The 23,215-nt window shown below is 48.8% G+C and overlaps 1 protein-coding gene across 1 annotated transcript in view; it reads left to right on the top strand.

Moving 5' to 3' along the window:
• Positions 1–23,215, top strand: part of SMCHD1 (structural maintenance of chromosomes flexible hinge domain containing 1) — a 2,274,803-nt gene that overhangs the window by 1,074,270 nt on the left and 1,177,318 nt on the right. Inside the window, exon 26 of the mRNA XM_086965602.1 lies at positions 5,829–5,977. Within this exon, the coding sequence (XP_086821728.1) occupies positions 5,829–5,977 (149 nt within the window). The remainder of the gene's footprint in view (positions 1–5,828; positions 5,978–23,215) is intronic.

Raw genomic sequence — 23,215 nt, 5'->3', positions numbered from 1 at the left:
CCAAATCTTAAACATGTCTGATACCAGCGGAATTGCACATGTATTTAAGACAATTTTTTCGGGACTGTTCGCACCTTTTGAAGCAGTCCTCGGAATTTTTTCAAATTTCGTACACTCTGTGTTCGGCGGACTACCTCTCATCTTGGGACTCGTAGCTGGGATACTCTTTTTATTTCTCCTGCTTCGAAATGGCAAGTCCGGCAAACAACGATACCCAGATGTCCATGGAAGAAGCCCTCCGTGCAATGAGGTATCAAGAGCGGATAACACAGATTCTCGGTTTGGCTCGTTTAAGAGACCTGAACACCACATGGTTTCTTTCGTTCAGACCGATCTGGCAAGATTGCATCTTACCTGTTCTGCGATGCCTGCTTTGCGGAGAAGAATGTGTCTTAGACATCCGTCTCACACTTCCATCAGTACTGCCATTGGATGTTGACACCTTGCTAGGTCCTGTAACGGCTCATGCATCGTGTTGCCCCCAACAGTTGCCAATTCTGATGACGGCATTCATTGAGATCTCACCAGCAAGTTTGACTACGGGTGAGGTACGGGTACAATACAGGCATACAGGTAACATCAACTACTGACGTTTCTAATGCATCCTATGCTGACGGCAATGATCCACACCTATGCACATTTGATCTGCTTGATCAAGTAGTTCCACTTTTGCCTACTACGGTAGACAGGCTTTTTTGCCAGCCTCGATGATCTGATGTTTTCTCCAGACTCTGAGAATAACTTTTGATAATATTGACACAGCGTTCCCAGAACTCTGAAATTCGTCCTTCATTTTTCAAAACAAACCCTCCGGCTTACAAACTTTTCTACAAGTGCAACTTTTGAACTTTTTTTCCAAAATTAGAACTTTTTTTGCACAGAGTAATCTGCTTAAAGTAGAACTATACATAGAGAACAAGATTTCTTTTTAGGACTTCCTACTGACAATATTTTGGCCTAGCCATCATAATGCAATAGTTTCAGATATTATGCTATGAAATGGTCTCAATTTAATTTTTCTTTTCTGTACAGACTTGAGAGACATTTCATGAATGTATATTTTCATTTGCTTTGTGAATATTTGAAGGTATGCTTTCTTATTAGCTCATACAGTGTACTTTCACTTTAGTTTTTTCATATAAACAAGCCCTTTCAAATGCAAATTTGTATTTTGGGTGTGATTGTGAACACTTACTTTAGAATTGCTCAGTGCTTATAGGTCTAGTCTTATTGAACTTAAGATCGTGGAGTGGGTGTTGTAAACGAATCTAGGACCCTAGTGTAACTTTTCCCGATTCATGCCCTTATATAGGTATACTTTACCCTATCCTTATATAGGCATAGCAATCATTACCATATTTGGCCTGAGACTTACAGCCCAAATATGGCAAGGCTACTTCCACTAAGTTCTGAGAATTCACAACGATTTCTTGGAGAAACCCGCCTTCAGCAGCTAGGATCTTCCCCCTGCTTGAATATTAAGTTATCCAAAAAATCCTGGAGTTTTCTAGGAATTAAACCTTTGAGTGAGGTTATTAAGTCCAATCATGCGTCAAACTCGGCCCCTTCATTGTATAAATATGCCCACATTTACCCAAACCAACACACGGTGGTTCTTGGAGCAGATCGACTAACTACTTGGCCGACGCCCTGCAGTAGCAAGTGCCGAAGGAAGCCGACCCTCCAGCAGACCCACTGAGAGACGCTGTTTCTTCTCTTGCCAAGAAATCCAGCTCCAGTGTTTCCAGCTTAACCTTGCGGGTATCTGGGAGATCGAGTCCTGAGAGAGAGATACAAGACCTCCTTCATTCTAAACCAAGGTACAGAGCTGATTAGACCCTTAGAGAATTCTTGATTAGACTCTTGTCAGATTCTAGGCATGGAATACTAAACTTAAAACTACTCATAAAACTTATTTCTTCCCTTGTGCTAGGCTTAGTTCAGGTACACCGGGGTAGGCGTATTTTAGAAGCACCAGTTGAATACTTTTAATCATTCTTTCATCACTGTATGTATTTTATGCATTTTATATATTTTAGGCAACTTATGGCTTAAAAACCATATCATGCTTTTACAGTACTACTTCAGAATACTGTTTGTATTATATGCCTTGTACTTTATAACCAGTATTACTATTGTAGCAGTACACTTCTCATGCTTGAGATAGAAGACTGTTCAATAAATACCTTTTATTGAAAACGCCCGTCTCTCTAATTTCTCAGCAACTCTGGTGAAACTAAGCATGCACGATTGACTGAGTAAAATAGTTATCTATTGTTTCCGCGACTCTGAAAAATAATCTCTTATTCTTGGGAAACAAAGTTGTCATGTTATATGGTTGTTAGGAACTAATCCCTTCTTGTACATTCGAGAAAGTTTCTAGTGATCTCTCAGCTAGCTGGCACACACATAATTAAGTCTAATATATTCGGCAGAGACCTAGTTGACCACAGTCCTATGTCTAAACTGCAGTATATATTATTCCAATGCGCATAGCCTATTCGGAATATAGGAACTACAATACACCTCGGTTAAGACAGTATACACCTGCCGGTGTGAGAAATGTGTAGCATGGTGCAGCTCAAAACAGGTCGATCCCATTTCCCTACTCTTATCCAAGGTGCTATTCATTCTGTCTTTAGTCTGGCAAGGGTTTGCTTTTCGCACTGTTAAAGTTTGTCTTTCAGCTATCTGGTCTTTCTTGCGGTTCCCATATCAACCCTCCCTTTTTAAGTCACCTGTTGTGACTTGTTTCTTGGAAAACTCCAGCATCTGTTCCGCTAACGCTCTTCATTATGCCCCACTGGACTTAAATGTAGTCCTAACATTTTTGTTGTGTTTGTCATTCAAGCTCATACATAACTGTTCACTCCTTCTGTTGACAAGCAAAACAGCTTTCTTAGTTTCCATCACCTTGGCCAGGCTGGTCAGTATTTTATTTTATTTTAGTGTTTTATAGAGCGCGAACTTGACCCGTGAGGGTATCCGAGCGCTTTACACAGTATACAGTAGTGAACAAAGAAAAAGTCTAAACTGCAGAGATATACAAAATCAACAAAAAGGATGGCGCGGGGCAGGGGTGCTGAGAACAAAGGTAACAAAGTGGATACAGGTGTATGGTTACAATCCTAGTTAGAGTCAGTAAAACAAAGGTCCCACATATTCTCTGTGGGGAGAATTGGTGATCTGGCGAAGAAGCGATAGTCTTAGATTCATCTGGCACAATGTGGTCGTTGAGGGCAGGCCTTAGACGAGGAATTTACCCATGAGTAAGGTTTTGGCCTCCTTCTTGAAACGTGCTAGAGAAGGGTTTCTTCTGATGGCGGGTGGGAAAGAGTTCCAAATTCTTGGTGCTGCTCCGGTGAACGCCCTATTGTAGGTTCTTTTTTTCTGAAAGAAGGAAGGTTGGAGTAAGAGGTTTCTAGCGGACCAGGAGTTCCTGCTTCCTCCAGATACCACTAGTTTCTGTGCCAGATAAGCAGGGGAGTTTGTGTATAGAGCCTTGTGTGTAATGCATGCCAGTTTCAACTGAATTCTGGCCTCTATAGGGAGCGAGTTCAGCGCTTTCATATGTGGGGAGATGTGGTCACATTTCCTGGTGCCGGTGAGTAGTCTGGCGGCCGCATTTTGGCAGGCTTTTAGAGGTGCTAAGGAGATTTTGGGCAATCCTGTAAGGGTGGAACATCCATATTCCAGTCTAGAGATGACTAGTGCTTGAAATGCAATTTTTAAGTCAGGAGCATCGATGAAAGGTTTCAGCTTCCATAGGTAGCTCAGGTGGAATCTAGCTGCTTTAGCCATCGAGTTAATGTGGTCTCGCATGTTCAGGTTACAGTCGAGGATTATGCCCAGAGATTTGGCAGAGTCCACAATGGTCGGCGGGCAGTTTAGGGCTGTGATGGCCTTGATCCACATCTGAATCTCCGGATTGGCCTTTGAAGGGAAGATTAGGAGAAATTCCGTTTTCTTTGCGTTAAGTTTGAGTTGGTTATCGGCTAGCCATTGGACAGTCAGTTTCAGGGTCTCACTGCAAACATTATCCATGCACCCTCCATACACATTTTATTTCCCAGACAAACTGGTTCCGAAAACATGTGTTTACCTTTTTACCAGAGGGAATCACATCCTTCTGTGTTGGCCAGCACATCACGCTGCCCGCCTTCTTTGCTCCACCTCATCCTTCCAAGGAAGAGGAGAGATTCCACCATCTGGATCCAAATAGAGCATTGTTACTCTACATTGATCGTACGAAACAGTTCAGAGTGGACGTTCAACTTTTCATTGGGTTTGTTGGGGCAAAGAAGGAAAAGCTATTCAGAAACAGACCATCTCACAATGGATTGTGCTCTGCAATAAAATCTGCTACGAACCAACCAAGAAGCATCCCCCTGAAGGTTTGTCTAGTTCATTCCACCAGAGCCAATATAAGCCTAGATATCTGTAAGGCTGCAGTGTGGGTGCCTCTGCACACATTTACCAAGCACTACGGCCTGGACATTCAGGTCCATCATGACAGGCACTTCCTGGTCTAAATCAGTTTGTAGACCCTCCTCTGGTGAGGGACTTCTTGGGTATCTATTTTAAGTTAAGAAATCTGCGGCTAGAAGTCTCTATCAGATTAACAAGTTATATACCTTTGGTAACGCCTTATCTGGTAGAGACTCTGTCTAGCCGCTGATTCCTTAGTGACCCCCTCTTTCTCCTGCTCTGAAAACTGATTTCTCTGTTTAGGGGGACACTTTGAGGTCCCTAGTGCCGGGACACTGGTAGATCAGCATATTTTGTGCTCCGTGCTTCTGGCACAGAAGTGTCACGAAAAGTAACCTTGCATTGAGCTGAGGTGGCACCTATACAGACCAGCGCACATCACTTCCGGAGCAGATGACACAACCCCAGCTGATACCTCCTACCGGTGCACAGGGGTACTGCTTGGAAAGTTTCCGGATCCTGTCTGATGGATGGAGAATATTCTAAGGTAAGGAATCCGTGGCTAGATAGAAACTCTACCAGTATGGCATTACTGAAAGTATGTAACTTATTCTTCTTCAGGTAGTATTAAATTAAATTAACTCTGGCTTTACATTCCCTTATTCAATAATACTTTGACAGTCATTAAGTTCTGGACCTTGAATTAAAATTCACATCAACTCTTTTGAGGAAGGTCTTGATTGGTCCAACCAGTTACCCCTAGAGTCATGGAGGCATGAAAAACAGCGTTCTGCAGAAGATACAGTAAGGACTGTCCTGCTTAGCAGGCACCCACAGCAATCTCACCTATGATACTGCTAAGTTGTCCATGTGACTCCAAGGATCAGTTTTCTCATTTTTCCATAACCAACTCTGATCAAGGAAATGTTTCTCTTTTATATTTATTTGCTACCATCATACAATTTCAAGCATATGTTTTCTTTCAGTAAATTCTTGAGTTTGTTGTCCTATTTAGGAGGGGCGCATATCTGCAAACGTATTAGTCTTAGAAGTGTTCCCTAAGGAGCGCGTGATAATTTATCTGATTGTATTACCCTTTGAAGGGAATGTTACTAACCTGGTAAAAGTAATTGTTCAAAGACAAAGTGCATACGAGGTCTGTGTGCAACTAGAAAGGTTAGTTTAGAGTAGGGCCCTGTGGGGGCCTACCATATAAACAAGGTTCAGACATTACGGTGATGAACATGTAAAGTGCCTTTGTCCCAATATGTATGTACTTTTTTAAAACAGGGAAGCCTAATATATGATGTATTTAACTTGCTTACATTTGATATACTTTAAACTTAAGTATTTGATAATCATAACTTCTTTCCATTGTGTTTTTTTAATGCAATGTTTAGGTTAACTGGACACCAAAGATTAATCGAGAACAACTAGTACAGGGACTTTTACCGGATGTGAAAGTTCCAATATCTGTCAGTGACGTACGTTACTGTCAAGTTTCCTTCCAAGATGACCATGTGTCTTTGGAGAGTGCTTTTACAATCAAGTATGTTGGCCTTTATTTATCTAACTGTTATTTGTGTTTTATGTACATGCTTCCTGAAAACAGCTTGAGGTTGCTGTGGAGTTGGTGAGCAAAGCAGCTTTGCATTGAAAATATTGTTGCTAGTTCAATATTTTGTTCTGGATGGTAGGAATCTTGTGATTCACTGTGAAAACTTATGACTCAAAGTAAACTTTAGTGTATCCAATAATTAAAATATAACTCCCCTCTTCCGTGACACAAAAAAAACTGAGTGCGGCTGGTAGATATGGCACTTTGGATTCAAATGAAGACATGAAATTAAAACATGAAATGAATTTGCATAGTTTTTATTTCTCATTTTCTTTTTTTAATAATTTTGTTAAACGTTACATTAGTACATACTTAAACGGCAGGAGAACATAAAATTATATTTTCATCATAGCTGTCTTGCAGTTTAGTGTTGCAGGTGACAATTCCAGTCCCATCAAGGAATCGTCTGGTACTGAAAAATAATTTTGAGAAAAATACAAAATATTTTTAACCATTGTGCTTGGCACAAATAAATAAATGTTTATCAGCCTGAATTCTTTCCTAGAAAAAATCTGGGTAATCAGTCAAGTGGGGGAGGGTCCAAGAAAAAGGGTTGTTTAGAAAACATTGATTCGCCCTGTTAATTCACATATGAAATATTGGAAAAAGATACAGAAAAAAACAACTGAACTAAATGACACCAAATTTGGCAGAAAATTTGAACTATACTGCATGCTGTTTGTTATTTGGTGTAAATCTCTTCACCTGTGTTAGAGAAATTCACATTTAAATAGGAACTCTGGATAGTCATGAAGGAGTTAACAAATTAGGTAAATTGAGATGCTTGGTGCCCCAGGGGTCCCACAGTACCAAACCTTAAAACTATAGGGCTTTCCTATTGGTCGAGAGAGCTTTTCTCCTATCAGCCTTTTTGGTACAACAGGACCAGTAGTGGTTCCATGGTAGAGAGAGATCTGATTGGCGTGCCACTACATGGACAAAAACAAAAATGTTGTGGCTGCCATTACCGGAATCTGAGACTCTGTCCCCATGTCCTGAAGTTAAAACATTTGATATGAGGATACACAAAAAGGTAACAGTTAAGAAAGAGCGCACAGCAAGTACAGGTGAGTACAAATGCACAAATCAAAATGTGGTGCTCAAGGAGGGAACGGGGCCGGTTACCACGACTCCAAATATTAAACCACCTGAGGTAGTTTAAACATAACATCTGAAAGAGACACGTTAGTGATAGATTCCTTAACCTTAGAATATCCCCAGGCGTCAGACTGGATCCGGAAATTTTCCGTCTTTTCCGTCTCCGTCTTCGGCGTCGTGGGCGCCGTGATGACGTCGTCGGAGCCGTGATGACGTCGTCGGAGTACTTAGACGCCGCCTCCCCGTGCTGACTGACGTCAGTTCTTCTTTTTTCGCGCCGGCAAGCGCAGATCTGGAAAAAGCAGTACTTTAGTCACTTTTTGAGTAGACTTTTTTGGTCCCTTTTGATCTTTTTTCTTGAGTCTTGCGACTCCGGACGGTGCCGATAGGGATGCCTGGTTTCAAGCCTTGTGAGGATTGCGACCGACTGATGTCTGTCACCGACCCTCACCGTCGGTGTCTGCACTGTCTCGGCGTCGACCACGACGACAAGACCTGCCCCGACTGCCGGGCCCTGACTTCGAAAGCTGGGCGGGAGCGGTCCCGCAAGCGACTCGAACTCCGGCAGTCGGCCCTGCGCTGCGAGATATCCCGTTCTCCCACAGGAGGTTGAGTGACAGGTCGCGGGGTCGGAGCCATCACAGCCCCAAGAGTCGGCATCACTCCTCCGGGTCAAAGTCGTCGTCAGGTATGCACAAGAAGTCGAAGAGACGTCATCGCTCTTCTGACTCCCCCCCGACACTCGTGCGACGCGGCTGGGGGTTCGGGTGACACCGCCCACGCGGCTCCCTCGGAGTCGCGGGCGTCGCGGCCTGCTCCACACCCTCCAGTCCCTGGGCAGGACGCGACACCGAGGGAGATCGAGCGCTTCCTCATGGCCATGAGGAACCTCTCTTCCCCGACTGGTTCTGCGGCGCCTTCGGGCCCAGAGGACCCGTCTGGGGCCCCTAGCGGGTCGGGTGCTTCGGCCCGGCGACTTCGGGCCTGGCGCCGCAGGGCCCCACTGGATCCGCTTCGGGATCCGGGTCGTTGCCGGTTGACCGAACAACCTCACCGGCGCCGGTCCCTCAGGTGTCACCTCAGGCGCCATCCTCGGGCGGCGCCGTCCCCGATGCTTCCCTCGTTCCGGTTCCGGCGTCGGAACGGCGCCGCTGGGCGCCGCTTTTGACGCCGCTTGGGGAGTTTAGCTTCTATGAACCGGCCTCATCGTTTGACAACCCTGATTATCAGGGGATGGGTGAAGAGGAGTATTGGTAGGGGTCTGAGGACCCTCTGACCCGAGAGTATCAGTTTCAAGAGGACTGGACAGGTGGACTTGGGGATGCCAGTGGTCTGGACACCTCACCAGACACTGGCTTTGTCTCGCCTCCTACCGTGGCTATGGAGGAGGGGGCAACTTACAGTGTGGTGTTGATGAGGGCAGCCAAGGCTTTGGGCCTTGAGCTCCCCGTCGCGGCATGAGGACTAACCTCCTCACTGAGGTCCTTAAACCGCAATCCAGCTCGGCCGAGCCTCTGCTGCCATTTAATGAGGCCTTGTCCGACGTTCTTTTGGGCACTTGCTCCAGGCCCGCTACGGGTTCGCCCGTAGATAGGAACGTGGCCAGACGCCTCCGCCCGGCCCCGGTCGACCCATGTTTCCTGTCCACCCACCCCACCCCCGAGAGCCTGGTCATCCAGGCGTCAAATTCCCAGACCGCATTCCCGTCGGCTCTACCGGACAGGGAATCCAAGAGGTATGAGCATTATGGCAAAATGGTTTTCTCCTCCCTTAGTCTGGGACTGCGGTCTTCCAACACCTCATGCCTCTTGGGCCGCTACACCCACTCTCTGTGGGACACAGTCGCGGGATTGCTGCCAGAGTGTCCGTTGGAGGTACGGGCCAAACTCGGCCAAGCCCTTGTGTAAGGCCGGGATGCAGCAAAATATTCTATCCGGTGTGGGCTGGGTACCACCGACTCACTGGGCAGAGCGATCGCAACGACAGTGGCGATTCGCCGCCACGCCTGGTTGAGGTCCGCCAACTTTTCGGCCGATGTCCAGAATACACTGATGGACATGCCGTTTGATGGCCGTCGCCTTTTTGGCGACAAGGCAGACCATGCGCTTGAACGTTTTAAGGACTCCAGGGCTACGGCCAAGTCCTTGCCCTCTCGGCCCCGCGCCAGCAAACGGGTGCCTTTCGCTCCTTTCATGGCCAAGGAAGGGGCGCCCCCACACGTGCTGCCAGCCACGCACCGCAGACTAACATCCAGCGCGGTGGCATCCGTGGAAATCGCCGTGGAGGCGGTCGGGGACAAAGGCGAGGCCAGTCCACACCCTCCCCCTCAGCATCCGACTCAAAACCCTCCTAGTCCGTGCTTTTCAGCCCATGTGACGCCAGTGGGGGGCAGGGTTCGCCAACACCACTCCCACTGGCGCACTGTCACGTCGGACAGGTGGGTGCTGCAAATCGTCCGAAGGGGCTACTTCCTCCCCTTCGAGTCGACCCCTCAAGCCATGCCACCGCAACACCACCGCATATCGGGGGATCATTTGCGACTTCTGCAGGAGGAGGAAGTTACGGCCCTCTTGGCTAAGGGGGCCATCGAGCGCGTTCCTGGGCCAGAAGTAGGGTGTGGTTGCTACTCTCACTAATTTCTGGTACCCAAGAAGGGCAAAGGGGGCCTATGCCCTATCTTGGACCTATGGAACGTCAACGGCTTCGTCCGGAAGGAGAAGTTCAAAATGCTGACTTAGGCTCAGGTCTTAGCTGCCCTGGACCCAGGAGACTGGATGGTAGCGTTAAACTTGAAGGACGCTTATTTCCACATCCCCGTCCTAACGGCCGACGGCGCTACCTGCGGTTCACGGTAGGCCACAAGCACTTTCAGTTTACCGTGCTCCCCTTCGGCCTTAACAGCGCCCCACGGGTGTTCACGAAAGTGATGGCGGTGGTCGCAGCTCATCTGCGTAAATTAGGGGTTTCAGTCTTCCCCTACCTCGATGACTGGTTGTTGAAGGCGGGCTCACCCCAAACAGTCGTCAGCCACCTCCAGATGATGGCAGACCTCTTGCACCATTTGGGGTTCTCCATCAATGTGCCGAAGTCACACCTGTGTCCCTCTCAGAAGCTCAATTTAATTGGAGCGGTTCTTGACTCAGCACAGTTTCGGGTTTACCCACCTGAACAGCGGGTTCGGGATATACAGGCTCTGATTCCAATCTTTCAGCCTTTATCCTGAGTTTCAGTCAGGTTGACGCTGCGCCTTCTGGGGCTGATGGCTTCCTGCATCCTTCTGGTTCGTCACACCCGTTGGCGGATGCGGGCTCTGCAGTGGGACCTGAAGTTTCAGTGGGCCCAGCACCAGGGTGACCTGTCCGACCATGTCCTGATCTCGGAGGGCACTGCGAGACAGCTGCAGTGGTGGCTCACGGACCGCGATTGGGTCAGCAGCAGATCCCTCTCTCTTCCCCAACCGGAGCACGTAGTTGTGACAGACGCGTCCCTCCAGGGCTGGGGAGGCCACATGGGAGAGGCGGAGATTAGAGGCCTCTGGTCTCCGGCTGAGTCCCGGCTCCATATCAACCTTTAGAAGCTGCGGGCGATTCATCTAGCACTGAAGGTATTCCTCCCCTCTGTCCGGGGGAGTGTAGTGCAGGTGTTCATGGACAACACCACCGCCATGTGGTACTGCAACAAACAGGGCGGAGTGGAGTCGTGGACCCTCTGCCAGGAGGTTCTGCGCCTTTGGCAGTGGCTGGAACATCAGGGGTTGACCCTGGTGGTTCAACACCTGGGAGGTTCTCTGAACGCCAGTGTGAGAAGTTGGCCTGATATATGATGCTCACTAGTTCTAGGGATCACCTTGTATCAGTCCAAACAACCCTTATGGTGATTGGTTGTAAGTCAACCTTATAGACCAGCTGTCCTAATGGTAGCATGTGTGAGAAGTTGGCCTGATATATAGTGCTCACTATTCTAGTGATCACTGTGTATCATACCAAACGACCCTTATTGATGATTGGTTGTAAGTCAACCTTATAGACCAGCTATCCTAGTAGCGTGGACAAAAGCAGTCTTCGGGCTAAACTCTAGAGAGCGTGTTAAGCCAGCTGTTTTACCATCACATATACCCCTTGAACACCAAGTGAAAGGACACCACACAAGTTGTTATGAAAATAAAGTATATTTATTTATAACAAGTCTACCCTGAACTCTTTATGAGTCAGGGAGCTAAGCACAATACAAAACTCTTACGAAAATACTACAAGTTGCACAATTTACACAAATGCCCGAGGGGCACAAAAAACCATATGCTCTAAAAGTGGAATGCGAAATGCTAGCAGGTGAGTAACACGATCCAGAGGCTTCAGGACCGCTAGGACTACACTACTGAACTCTAAGGTTAGGAGCAGGAGGCCTAGGGAACTCGGTTGCAGAGTGTGCACTCTCACGCGGGATGCGGGACAAAGTCTATGGATGCTAGCAATTCTAAAGTTACTGTTTCCGGACGAATCCGACTAGGTAGCTAAAAACGAAAAAAGATCTGGACACTTGGATAGTGAACCTGCGTTGGAGCACCGAAATGCTCGGGTTACCTAGCCCAGGGGCTGCGGCTGCATAGGGTTCAAAAGACGTCGGGAATCCTCGTTGTAGTCTATAAAGCCTGAAAGAAGATGTTGCTGGCAGGCGACCAGTGAAGATGTTTGGTGTAATCCAAGGCTGGATCGGTGATGGAGACGACCTGAAAGCAGAGGGGACTCAGTTCTTAATCACTAGCCAGTGATTGGCTGGGCACCAGGATGGCACCGGATGAGGTCACTGCGATCAGGTGAGTGGGCGACGCTGGACTCTGCAGCCACACTGGCCAGGAGGCGTTGTCGGCGACCAGGCTGGAGGTGCGAGTTGTCCCACGAGGGTGTCTGCCGTCGGCGATGCTGGATTTCAGATTGGAGCGAACAAACCTTGGCAAAGGCAAGCCCACGCGGTGGAGTCAAGATGGCGTCTGGAGTGGACCAGGAGGGTCCGGGGTGCTCCTCTTTTGGAAGGGAGCAAGGGCCAGTCTGGAGCAACCAGACCAGCGGTGAAAACGTTGTGGTACGTCGTCAAGAGGGCCACTAGCCAACGGGCAAGTGACCGGACAACGTGGCAAGCAGCTAAGAGCAGAAGGGCCCCACGCAGATCTCGTGGATGCTGGGGGGCTGGACTTCGGTGCTGGAGCTGCTCAGGGTTGGGGCTTCTCAAACCCCAGTGCACTCATTCGAGGATCCCTCGGCGGTCGTGCTGGTTATGCGTTGTGCAGGTTTTGAAGATGGCCGGTCCCTCAGGTCTCGTCACACCCACGAATCTCAGCTGGGCTGATGATGCAGGTAGAGGTCAGAGATGGCAGGGAATCCGGGTCTCGTCGAGCTGGTCAGTCTTGATCCGGAGGATGGACGTGCAGCAAACCGCAACCGCTTAGGTGGTGCCTGCTGGTGCAGGGTGGCTACTCCTTAGCCACAAGGGAGAGTCTTCAGAGAATGTCAAGAGTTCCTTTCGTGGAAAGTAGTTCAAGATTCAAGATTATCTAATTTGGGAAGGGGGCCCGCTCCTACCTTTATCCTAAGAAAAGGGGCTGGCACGCGACTAGGTCCTGCCCATGGGTGGGACCAGGAGGGGGGTGGTTACACCCCTCTCCTTTGTCCGGTCTCTCCCCAGCTCAGGGGCTGGGGTGCCCCTGGAACTGGTTTGAGCCGGCATATGCACAGTGAGCACCGGGGTGCCACTTGCAGTCACCTTCCTCTCAGCCCTGCCTACCTGGGTGGCTACTCCTTAGCCACAAGGGAGAGTCTTCAGAGAATGTCAAGAGTTCCTTTCGTGGAAAGTAGTTCAAGATTCAAGATTATCTAATTTGGGAAGGGGGCCCGCTCCTACCTTTATCCTAAGAAAAGGGGCTGGCACGCGACTAGGTCCTGCCCATGGGTGGGACCAGGAGGGGGGTGGTTACACCCCTCTCCTTTGTCCGGTCTCTCCCCAGCTCAGGGGCTGGGGTGCCCCTGGAACTGGTTTGAGCCGGCATATGCACAGTGAGCACCGGGGTGCCACTTGCAGTCACCTTCCTCTCAGCTCTGCCTACCTGGGATACACAAAATCCTGTCTGGGATGGTGCTAGCACCGCCCCTGACAGGAAACCCTTTGTCCGAGCTCTCCTCGCTGGAAGGACTCCCAGCAGCAGGAGGTCAGACTTGTGTCTGTGGTGGCAGCATCCATTTTGTGATGCTGAGGCTCGAGTTAACTTTAACCGGGGTTCACAGTTACATACATGTCGTGTCCCTCTAGAAGGGTGGAATGCTAACCCCGTCACCAGAATTGGCGAGGGGTTAGTATTCCAATTCGTATGACACCTTACTCGACATGTTTTGATAAAGCGATACCAAAGTTAGCAAATAACCGCGAGGATTATAATGCACTTAAGAGTATATGGTACACGTTATCATGGAACAGCTATTAGGACTTGGTTCCGCAAGCTGCAAACGGGCTCAGCTCATGCAAGAGCACCATCTTACATAATTCCCAGCACTCTGCCTTCAGGATTGATAAGTCCTGCCATAGGAGTGACTGATAGGAATATATGTGTCCATTTTAGGGTTAGATATAGGAATACTATATCTACAGCAAAGGGTGATTACACCACCTTGCCCCAGCTGTCGTGCAGCCAGTTTTGTCCGATTTGGATGGCCAGCCAGGGGTGGCATAATACATGCTGCAGCCCCTGGTAGGCCTTGGGTTCACTTATGCCCTGGGTACCTATGGTACACTGTACAAGGACTTACAAGAGTGACCCAATACCAATTGGTAAATGCACCTAAAGTACATGGATGTCAATGTAGAGCGAGAACAGCTAGGCTGTGGGTCTGATTGGTAGGCCCACAGCCAGGGAAAGTCGTAAACCAGTGAAGCAAAAAGCAAAAATCTGGGGTGACCATAGGATTGCAGACCCTACTCTCCTACACATATACCAACAAGAAGAGAGATAGGGAGAGCTATGGAACACTCTTATTCCCCGGTTAAGTCTATGTAAACAACAAAAGAGTGTTCTCTGGTGTTTCAGAAACCACAAACTGGAGCAGGAGAACGAAAAACTAGCCTCACTTGGATCAGTTAGGAAAGCCCTCACTCACCACCTAGTGGTGACATGCTTCATTATTGGGCCCCACTAAAGAGGCAGAGTGCCTCTTTAGTGTGCTTCAACGCCAGAATTACTGCGGAGCAGGTTTTGTGAGTTTGGGCGTGCAGTGAAAGTAAATTATATTACATAGTGAGGGAATTAAAAAGATGTCTTAAGTGTATCAAAAATTATTTATTATCAAATCACTAGGACATACATTTAAAATTAAGTGTAGGAAAATAGTCCACAATTAATTGTGTGGTTGTTTCCAAAGTTAGTTATTTGTCAGTCAACATGTTTCTGCCTTTGAAACGGTGTAAAGTTACCAGGCATTCATCAGGACTTAAAAAGGGGACCCACCTCTGTTCTTTTTCGAACAGTTGATTGGTGATGTTACTACCAGTGTTCAGCTGTTCTATCACAGTCCACCGCATGTCGTTGGTGGTATGGTTTTTCTCAAGAAAGTGTCTGCTCATTTTCGTGGTGACTTTTTTGCACTTAATGCTGCTCCTATGTTCACAGATCCTCTGCTTAACCTTCCTGCTCGTCATACCCACATAGCGAAGCCCCCACATGAGCATGTGATCAGGTATTTCACATTGGGTGAGTTGCAATTGGTATGTTCTCTTTGCGTCCACATTTTCCCTGTTTCGAGTGTTAGGGATTTGGAAGGAGTTGTGAGGTGGCATACGCAACAGTTCGAACATGGAAAATGCCCTATCATTCTTGGGAGACCCCATAAATCTGTAACAGATCGTGCTGCTGCTGGTGCTGTCTCCCTAGGGCGGGTATGGACCAATGCGTCTTTCAAACTGCGTCCTTTTTTTAAAGAAAATAGAGGTTTCTCACAAGTTCTCTTGATGCTTGATATTATTTTCCAATTCTTGTTTATGGATTTTTTCATCGTGTTGGAGAGACTACTATATGTGGTTACACATATGAGTGGAATCTCCTCGGAGGAGTTGGTCTTGTCCTCCAAAAGGGCCTCTCGAGGTTGGTTGCGCGCTCTCTTATACCCTTAATTTAGAGTGGCCAATGGGTAGCCTCTTGATTTCAGTTTTTCAGTTAGGCCAAGTGATTGCTCCTTCAAGTCCTGTACATTAGTGAAGTTTCGCCTTATTCGCAGGTATTGATCATACGGTAGGTTCTCTTTCAATGGGCGGGGGTGGAAGCTTGTGAACTCCAGCAGATTGTTTTTCGCTATTGGCTTATAGTGCGTTTTGGTTACTAGACTGGTACCCTTGACCATAATTGTTACATCCAGGAAAACCACCTCCGTTCTGCTTGTGGTATGAGTGAATTTCAGGTTTGGATCCAGAGTGTTGATCCATATCAGGAAAGCTGACAGTTGTTCATCATTGCCAGTCCTTATCAAAAGGACGTCGTCAATGTAACTGTAGGAGAGTAGGGTCTGCAATCCTATGATCACCCCAGATTTTTGCTTTTTGCTTCACTGGTTTACGACTTCCCTGGCTGTGGGCCTGCTAATCAGACCCACAGCCTAGCTGTTCTCTCACTAAATTGACACGTGTACCTTAGGTGCATTTACCAATTGGTACTGGGCCACCTTATCAGACCCTGTAACTCAGGGCATAGGTGTACCCAGGGCCTACCAGGGGCTGCAGCATGTATTATGCCACCCCTGGCTGGCCAACTAAATCTGACACAACTGGCTGCACGATAGCTGGGGCAAAATGGTGTAATCACCCTCTGCTGTAGATATAGTATACCTATATCTAACCCTAAAATGGACACATAGATTCCTATCAGTTACTCCTATCGCAGGCCTTAACAATCCTGAAGGCAGAGTGCTTGGAATCAGGTGAGATGGTGCTCTGGCATGAGCTGAGCCCGTTTGCAGCTTGCGGAACCAAGTCCTAATAGCTGTTCCATGATAACGCATACCATATACTCTTAAGTGCATTATAATCCTCGCGGTTATATGCCAACTCTGGTATCGCTTTATCAAAACATGTCGAGTAAGGTGTCATACGAATTGGAATACTACCCCCTCGCCAATTCTGGTGACGGGGTTAGCATTCCACCCTTCTAGAGGGACACGACATATGTGTAACTGTGAACCCCGGTTAAAGTTAACTCGAGCCTCAGCATCACAAAATGGATGCTGCCACCACAGACACAAGTCTGACCTCCTGCTGCTGGGAGTCCTTCCAGCGAGGAGAGCTTGGACAAAGGGTTTCCTGTCAGGGGCAGTGCTAGCACCATCCCAGACAGGGTTTTGTGTATCCTGAATAGGCAGGGCTGAATAGGAAGGTGACTGCAAGTGGCACCCCGGTGCTCACTATGCATCTGCCGGCTAGAACCAGTTCCAGGGGCACACTAGCCTACTAAGGAGTAGTCACCCTGCATCCGCGGGCACCAACTAAGAACACTGCGGTTTGCTGCACGTCCTTCCTCCGGAACCAGACCGACCAGCACGACGAGACCCGGCTTCCCTGGCACTTCTGACCTCTACCTGCATCATCAGCCCAGCTGAGATTCGTGGTTGTGACGAGACCTCGAGGGACCGGCCATCTTCAGAACTGCACGACGCTTATCCAGCACGACCGCCGAAGGATCCTCAAGTGAGTGCTTTGGGGTTTGAGAAGCCCTAACCCTGAGCAGCTCCAGCACCCCAGCATCCACCAGATCTGCGTGGGGCCCTTCTGTTCTTTGCTGCTCACCGCGTTGTCCGGCTACTTGCCTGCTGGCTTGTAGCCCTCTTGACGACTAACGATGACACTTCCATCGCTGGTCTGGTTGCTCCAGGCTGGCCCTTGCTCCCCTCCAACAGAGGAGCACCCCGGACCCTCCTGGTCCACTCCAGACGCCATTTTGAGTCCACCGCGTGGGCTTGCATTTGCCAAGAGTTGTTGCCCCAATTCTGGGTCCAGCGACGTCGACGGCAGTTATCTTCGTGGGACAGCTTGCACCTCCATCCTGGTCGCCGACAACGCCTCCTGGTCCGAGAGACTGCAGAGCCCAGCGTCGCCCACTCACCTGGTCGAGGTGACTTCGTCCGGTGCCATCCTGGTGCCCATCTAATCACTGGCTAGTGATTCAGAACTTGGTCCCCTCTGCTTACAGGTATCCTCCATCACCGATCCAGGCTTGGATCACATCGAACTTCATCACTGGTCGCCTGCCAGCAACTTCTTCTTTCAGGCTCCATAGACTGCAACGAGGATTCCCGACGTCTTTTCAGCCCTATGCAGCCGCAGCCCCTGGGCTAGGTAACCTGAGCATTTCGGTGCTCCAGCATAGCTTAACTATCTAAGTGTCCAGATCCTTTTTCGTTTCAGCTCTACCTAGTCGGATTCGTCCGATAACACTAACTTTACGAAATCTAGCATCCATAGACTTTGTCCCACATCCCGTGTGAGAGTGCACACTCTGCACCCGATCTCCCTAGGCCTCCTGCTCGTAATCTGAAGGTTCAGTAGTCCAGTCCTAGCGATCCTAAAGCCTTTGAGACTAGTTACTTTCCTGATAGTATTTCGCATTCCACTTTTAGAGTATATGGTTTTTCGTGCCCCTCGGGCATTTGTGTAAATTGTGCGACTTTCAGAAATTCTTTAAGAGCTTTGTATTGTGCTTAGCACCCTGTCCTCATAAAGAGTCCAGGGCTGTTGTGTTCTAAATAAATATACTTTTATTTTCATAACAACTTGTGTGGTGTCCTTTCACTTGGTGTTCAAGGGGTATATGTGATGGTATAACAGCTGGCTTAACACGCCCTCTAGAGTTTAGCCTAAAGACTGCTCTTGTCCATGCTACTAGGATAGCTGGTCTACGGTTGACTTACAACCAATCATCAATAAGGGTTGTTTGGACTGATACATAGTGATCACTAGAATAGTGAGCACTGCATATCAGGCCAACTTCTCACAGTAACGTTTCCATATTTGTATAGCTGGCCTGAAAGGACCATTGGGTGGTAGGATATGTTTCGCCTCAAAATTAGCGACATATAGACCTGCTACACTAAGGGCAAAAGTGCTGCCCATGGAAGTACCTGTGCATTGGAGGTAGAGCTGACCTTTATGTGAGAAAAAATTCTCTTTCAGTACTAAGGTGGCACACTTAATAATAAATTCCTTGGATGTCTGGTAGTTCCAGACAACCGTATCTAGAGCTTCCCCCAGGACTCTGATGGTGTCGTCCTGGGGGATACTGGTGTAAAGGCTCTCGATGTCTAAGGTGACAAGTGTCACTGAGTGCTCTGTGAAAGTGAGGTCTTGATGGAGTTGGAGTAGGATTTTTGTGTCGTTGAGATAGGAAGATGTGTTTTGAACAATTGGTTTTAGATAGTGATCACAAAAACGTGACAAAGGTTCCAACAGGGAGCCTATGCCAGAGACGATAGGTCGTCCTGAAGGGGGCATCCTGTTTTTATGTGTCTTTGGTAAGGTGTAAAAGTAAGGGATCACACTGTTGTTGGTACTGAAGAAGTCTGCCTCATTCTTAGACAGTTGCCCGTCTTCCTCCGCTCTTCTGACTAGGGTGGTGATCCGTGCCCTCATTTTCATGGTGGGGTCCCTGAGTAAAGGGATATCGTTTTTCCGGTCATCGAGAAGGACCTGACAAGCCTTGGCATAGTCTGTTGTGTTCTGTGTTCCTACAGCCAGGACGGACAAACTCAGCCGCCGGTGCATGATGGATCACGAATAGCGTATGAACTCTGACGTGGTGCAAGGCCTCTTTCAGCAGTGGGGAGAGCCTTGGTTAGATCTATTCGCCACCGAAGAGAACGCGCAATGTCATCAGTTCTGCGCGTTGTAATTTCCAAGGCGGCACTCGCTCGGAGACGCTTTTTGTCGCGAGTGGAGTTGCGTTCTGCTGTACGCCTTTCCATCTATACCATTTCTGCCCAGAGTGCTGAAGAAGATCAAGCGCCACCGGGCACTAGTTATCCTTGTGGCTCCGGACTGGGCACGAAGATACTGGTATCCCGAGCTACTCAGTATGTCAGTCGATCCCCCGGTTCGTCTGCCTCTTCAGGAGGACCTTCTGTTGCAGCAACAGACGACGGTCCTACACCCGAACCTGTCCAGTCTCCACCACCATGCTTGGAGATTGAGCGGCGACAGTTGAGGCCATTTGACTTGCCTCCTGAAGTCTGTAACATCATTCTGGCAGCCAGGCGTCCCTCCACAAAGTCGGTATACGCCTGCAGGTGGAACAGATTTGTGGCATGGTGCACAGCAAAGGCTGTGGATCCTCTCTCTGCCCCTCTTTCTGAGGTTCTTCTCTTCCTTCTTTCTCTTGCCAAGCAGGGCTCTGCTCTGGGCACTATCAAGGGCTACCTTTCTGCCATTTCAGCCTTTTAAAGGCTGCCTGATCAACCTTCTTTGTTCAAGTCCCCTGTTGTTAATCGATTCCTGAAAGGCATCACACATACGTTTCCACCTGTTCCCTTTGTGATGCCTCAGTAGGACTTGAACCTGGTTCTTACTTTTCTGATGTGCGCTCCCTTTGAGCCACTTCACAACTGTCCTATCCGCCTTCTTACCTTGAAGACTGCCTTACTGGTTGCCATCACCTCAGCCAGGAGAGTGAGTGAGCTCCATGTAGGAAGGTGGATATCTGACTATGGTTACCCCCAACTTTTTGCCTGGTGTTTAGCTGGTTTTCAACTTAGTTGACCTTGGGCCCTGCTATTCAGGACCCCAGGCCCTCTGCTCTCTCTGTTAAAATGTACTCCATGTACTCTAGGTACATACCAATTGGAACATGGATCACCTTGTGAGCCCCTGTACAGTGTACCCTAGGTACCCAGGGCATAGGTGCATCCAAGGCCTACCAGGGGCAGCAGCACGTATTGTGCCACCCCTGGCCTGGCCTTACTATTTGACACAACTGGCTGATAACACAGCTGGGGCAAGGTGGTGTAATCACCCTTTGTTGTAGATATAGTATACCTATATCTAACCCCAAATGGACACATATACTCCTATAAGTCACTCCTATGGCAGGCCTTGTCAATCCTGAAGGCAGAGTGCTTGGAATTATGTGAGATGGTGCTTTGGCATGAGCTGAGCCTGTCTTCAGCTTTCCGAACCAAGTCATTATAGATGTTCCATGATAACGCTATACCATATACTCTTAAGTGCATTATAATCCTCGCGGGTATTGCTAACTTTGGCATAGCATTATCAAAACATGCTGTGTAAGGTGTCACACGCTTTAGAATACTACCCCCTCGCCAGTTCTGGCGACGGGGGTAGCATTCCACCCTTCTAGAGGGATAAGACATGTATGTAACTCGAACCCCGGTTAAAGTTAACCCGAGCCTCAGCATCACAAAATGGATGCTGCTGCCACTGGCACAAGTCTGACCTCCTGCTGCTGGGAGTCCTTCCAGCAACGGAGGCCTGGATAAAGGATTTCCTGCCTGGGGAGGTGCTAGCACCACCCCAGACAGGACTTTGTGTATCCAGATAGGCAGGGCTGAAAGGAATGAGACATGCCTGGGGCACACAAGGTGTCCCTGTGCATACCCCGGTTCAAACCAGTTTCTGGGGCACTTCAGCCCCACCTCTGGCACAAAACCGGATAAAGGATAGGGGGTGTAACCACCCTCTTCTTGGTTCCACCCATGGGAGGGACCTAGTCACTAGTACAGCCCCCTTTAGCAGAATAAAGGTAGGAGCTGGTCCCATTCCAAATTAGATTATCCTGAACAACTCTACAAAGAAGAAACTCTGGACTTCGACGTTCTGCTCCACAGAAGACTGAAAAAATCTCCCTTGTGGCCAAGGAGTGACCACTCTGCATCTGCAGGCACCATCAAGAGCCCTAGCGGTTCACTTTGTCGTCCTTTCTGGTGGAACCAGACTTCAGAGCCCGATGAGACCGGGACTTCCAGACCTCTCCGACCTCAACTCACATCTGCAGCACAGCTGAGATCCGTGGGTGCGACGAGACACGCGGGACCGGCCATCTTGAAGAAACTGCACTTCGCTTCCAGCACAACTTCAGAGGCATCCTCGAGAAAGTGCTTTGGGGATTGAGAAGCCCCAGCCCCGAGCAGCTCCTGCACCGAAGACCAGCCCTCCAGCCTCCACGAGATCTGCGTGGGGCCCTTCTGCCTGATTGCTGCTCGACGCGTTGTCTGGTCACTTGCCGGCTGGCTTGTGACCTCCTAGACGACGATCCTTGAAATCTACACCCCTGGTCTGGTTGCTCCAGACTGGCCCTTGCTTCCTTCCAAAAGAGAAGCACCCCGGACCCTCCTGGTCCACACCAGACGCCATCTTCACTCACCGCGTGGGGTGCCTTTGCCAAGGCTTGTTTACTCCGGTCCCGGAACCGACACCGCCGACAGCGAGAGCCTGCGTGGGACAGCTCGTGCCTCCATCCTGGTCGTCGAAGACACCTTCTGGTTCACGTGGCTGCAGAGTCAAGCGTCACCTCTTCACCTGATTGCGACAACATCATCCAGTTCCTTCCTGGTTCCACTCCGGTCACTGGCTAGTGACTGTGAACAATGTCCCCTCTGCTTTCAGGTCTCCATCTTCCTTGATCCACCCTTGGATCACTCCGGACATCTTCCTCCTGGTCGCCTGCAGCATCTTTCTTCAAGGCTCCATTGACTTCAACGCGGAAACCCGACACACTTTCACACCTATGCACCCGCAGCCCGTGGGTGAGGTAACGAGAGCATTTCGGTGCTCATAGGGTAATTTACTCTCCTAGTGTCCAGGTATCCTGTAGTTTCAGTCTCAACCAGTCGGAACTGTCTTTACTTACCTATTTCGTAATTTGTTCATGCCCATTGACTTTGCATTGAAACCCGCGTGTGTGTTCTAACACTGCACACCCGTCCCGTGGGCCTCCTGCTCCTTACCTAAGGTTAGGGTAGTGTAGCCCAGTGATTCTACAACCTCTGGGCATCCTCATTTTTTCTATCGTTCTACTTATACCATTTACTTAGTATATGGTTTGCTGTGCCCCTAGGGCACCATTGTAATTTGTGCGACTTATTGTATTTTTCTTAAGAGTTTTGTTATGTGCTCAGCCCTCTGATCTCATAAAGAGTTCAGAGGTGTTTGTTATTAATAAATATATTGTTTATTTTCATAACAACCTGTGTGGTGTCATTTCATCTGGTATTCAAGGGGTTATATGGGGTAAAACAGCTGGCTTCACATGCCAAAAGAGTTTAGCCTAAGACTGCTTTGTCCATGCTACCATTATGATAGCTGGTGTATAAGGTTGACTTACAACCAATCACCACAAGGGTTGTTTGGACTGATACAAGGTGATCACTAGAACTAGTGAGCATCATATATCAGGCCAACTTCTCACACTACAGGCTCTATCCTCTAAACCTCGTTTCCTTTCTGTCCTTCCAGACAAGGTTGTGTTGCGGACAAAGCCCTCTTTCCTGCCCAAGGTAGTCACAGCCTTCCACATCGGGCAGTCCATCACCTTGCCCACCTTCTTTCCGCCTCCCTCAAAGGAGGAAGAGCTGCTCCACCGTCTGGACCCAAAACGTGCGCTTTCATTCTATTTGGATCGCACTCACCAGTTCCGGGTGGATGGCCAACTCTTTGTTGGTCACGTGGGCACTAAGAAGGGACGGGCGGTGCACAAACGGACCATCTCTCTGTGGATCGTGTTGTGCATCCAAGCGTGCTACTCCTTGACTAAAAAGGAACCTCCAGCTGGGCTGAGGGCCCATTCCACTCTGGCCACAGCGACTACCACTGCCCTGGGCCGAGGAGTCCCCTTGCAGGACATATGTCAGGCGGCTACGTGGGCCTCGCTTCATACGTTCGCAAGACACTACTGCCTGGACAGCCAAGTCCGGAGGGATGGCTTCTTTGGCCGTTCCGTCCTCCAGGACTTTCTGGTGTGATTATTGGTTCGCAGACCCTCCACCGGGTTTGGTATTGCTGGGGTATCTATTCTAAGGTAAGGAATCTATCACTAACGTG

This window comes from Lissotriton vulgaris, chromosome 4_1 (genome assembly GCF_964263255.1).
Source record: "Lissotriton vulgaris chromosome 4_1, aLisVul1.2, whole genome shotgun sequence".
Lineage (NCBI taxonomy): Eukaryota > Metazoa > Chordata > Amphibia > Caudata > Salamandridae > Lissotriton > Lissotriton vulgaris.
The sequence above is the reverse complement of the archived record's forward strand: the minus strand, read 5'-3'. Positions and strand labels throughout refer to the sequence as shown.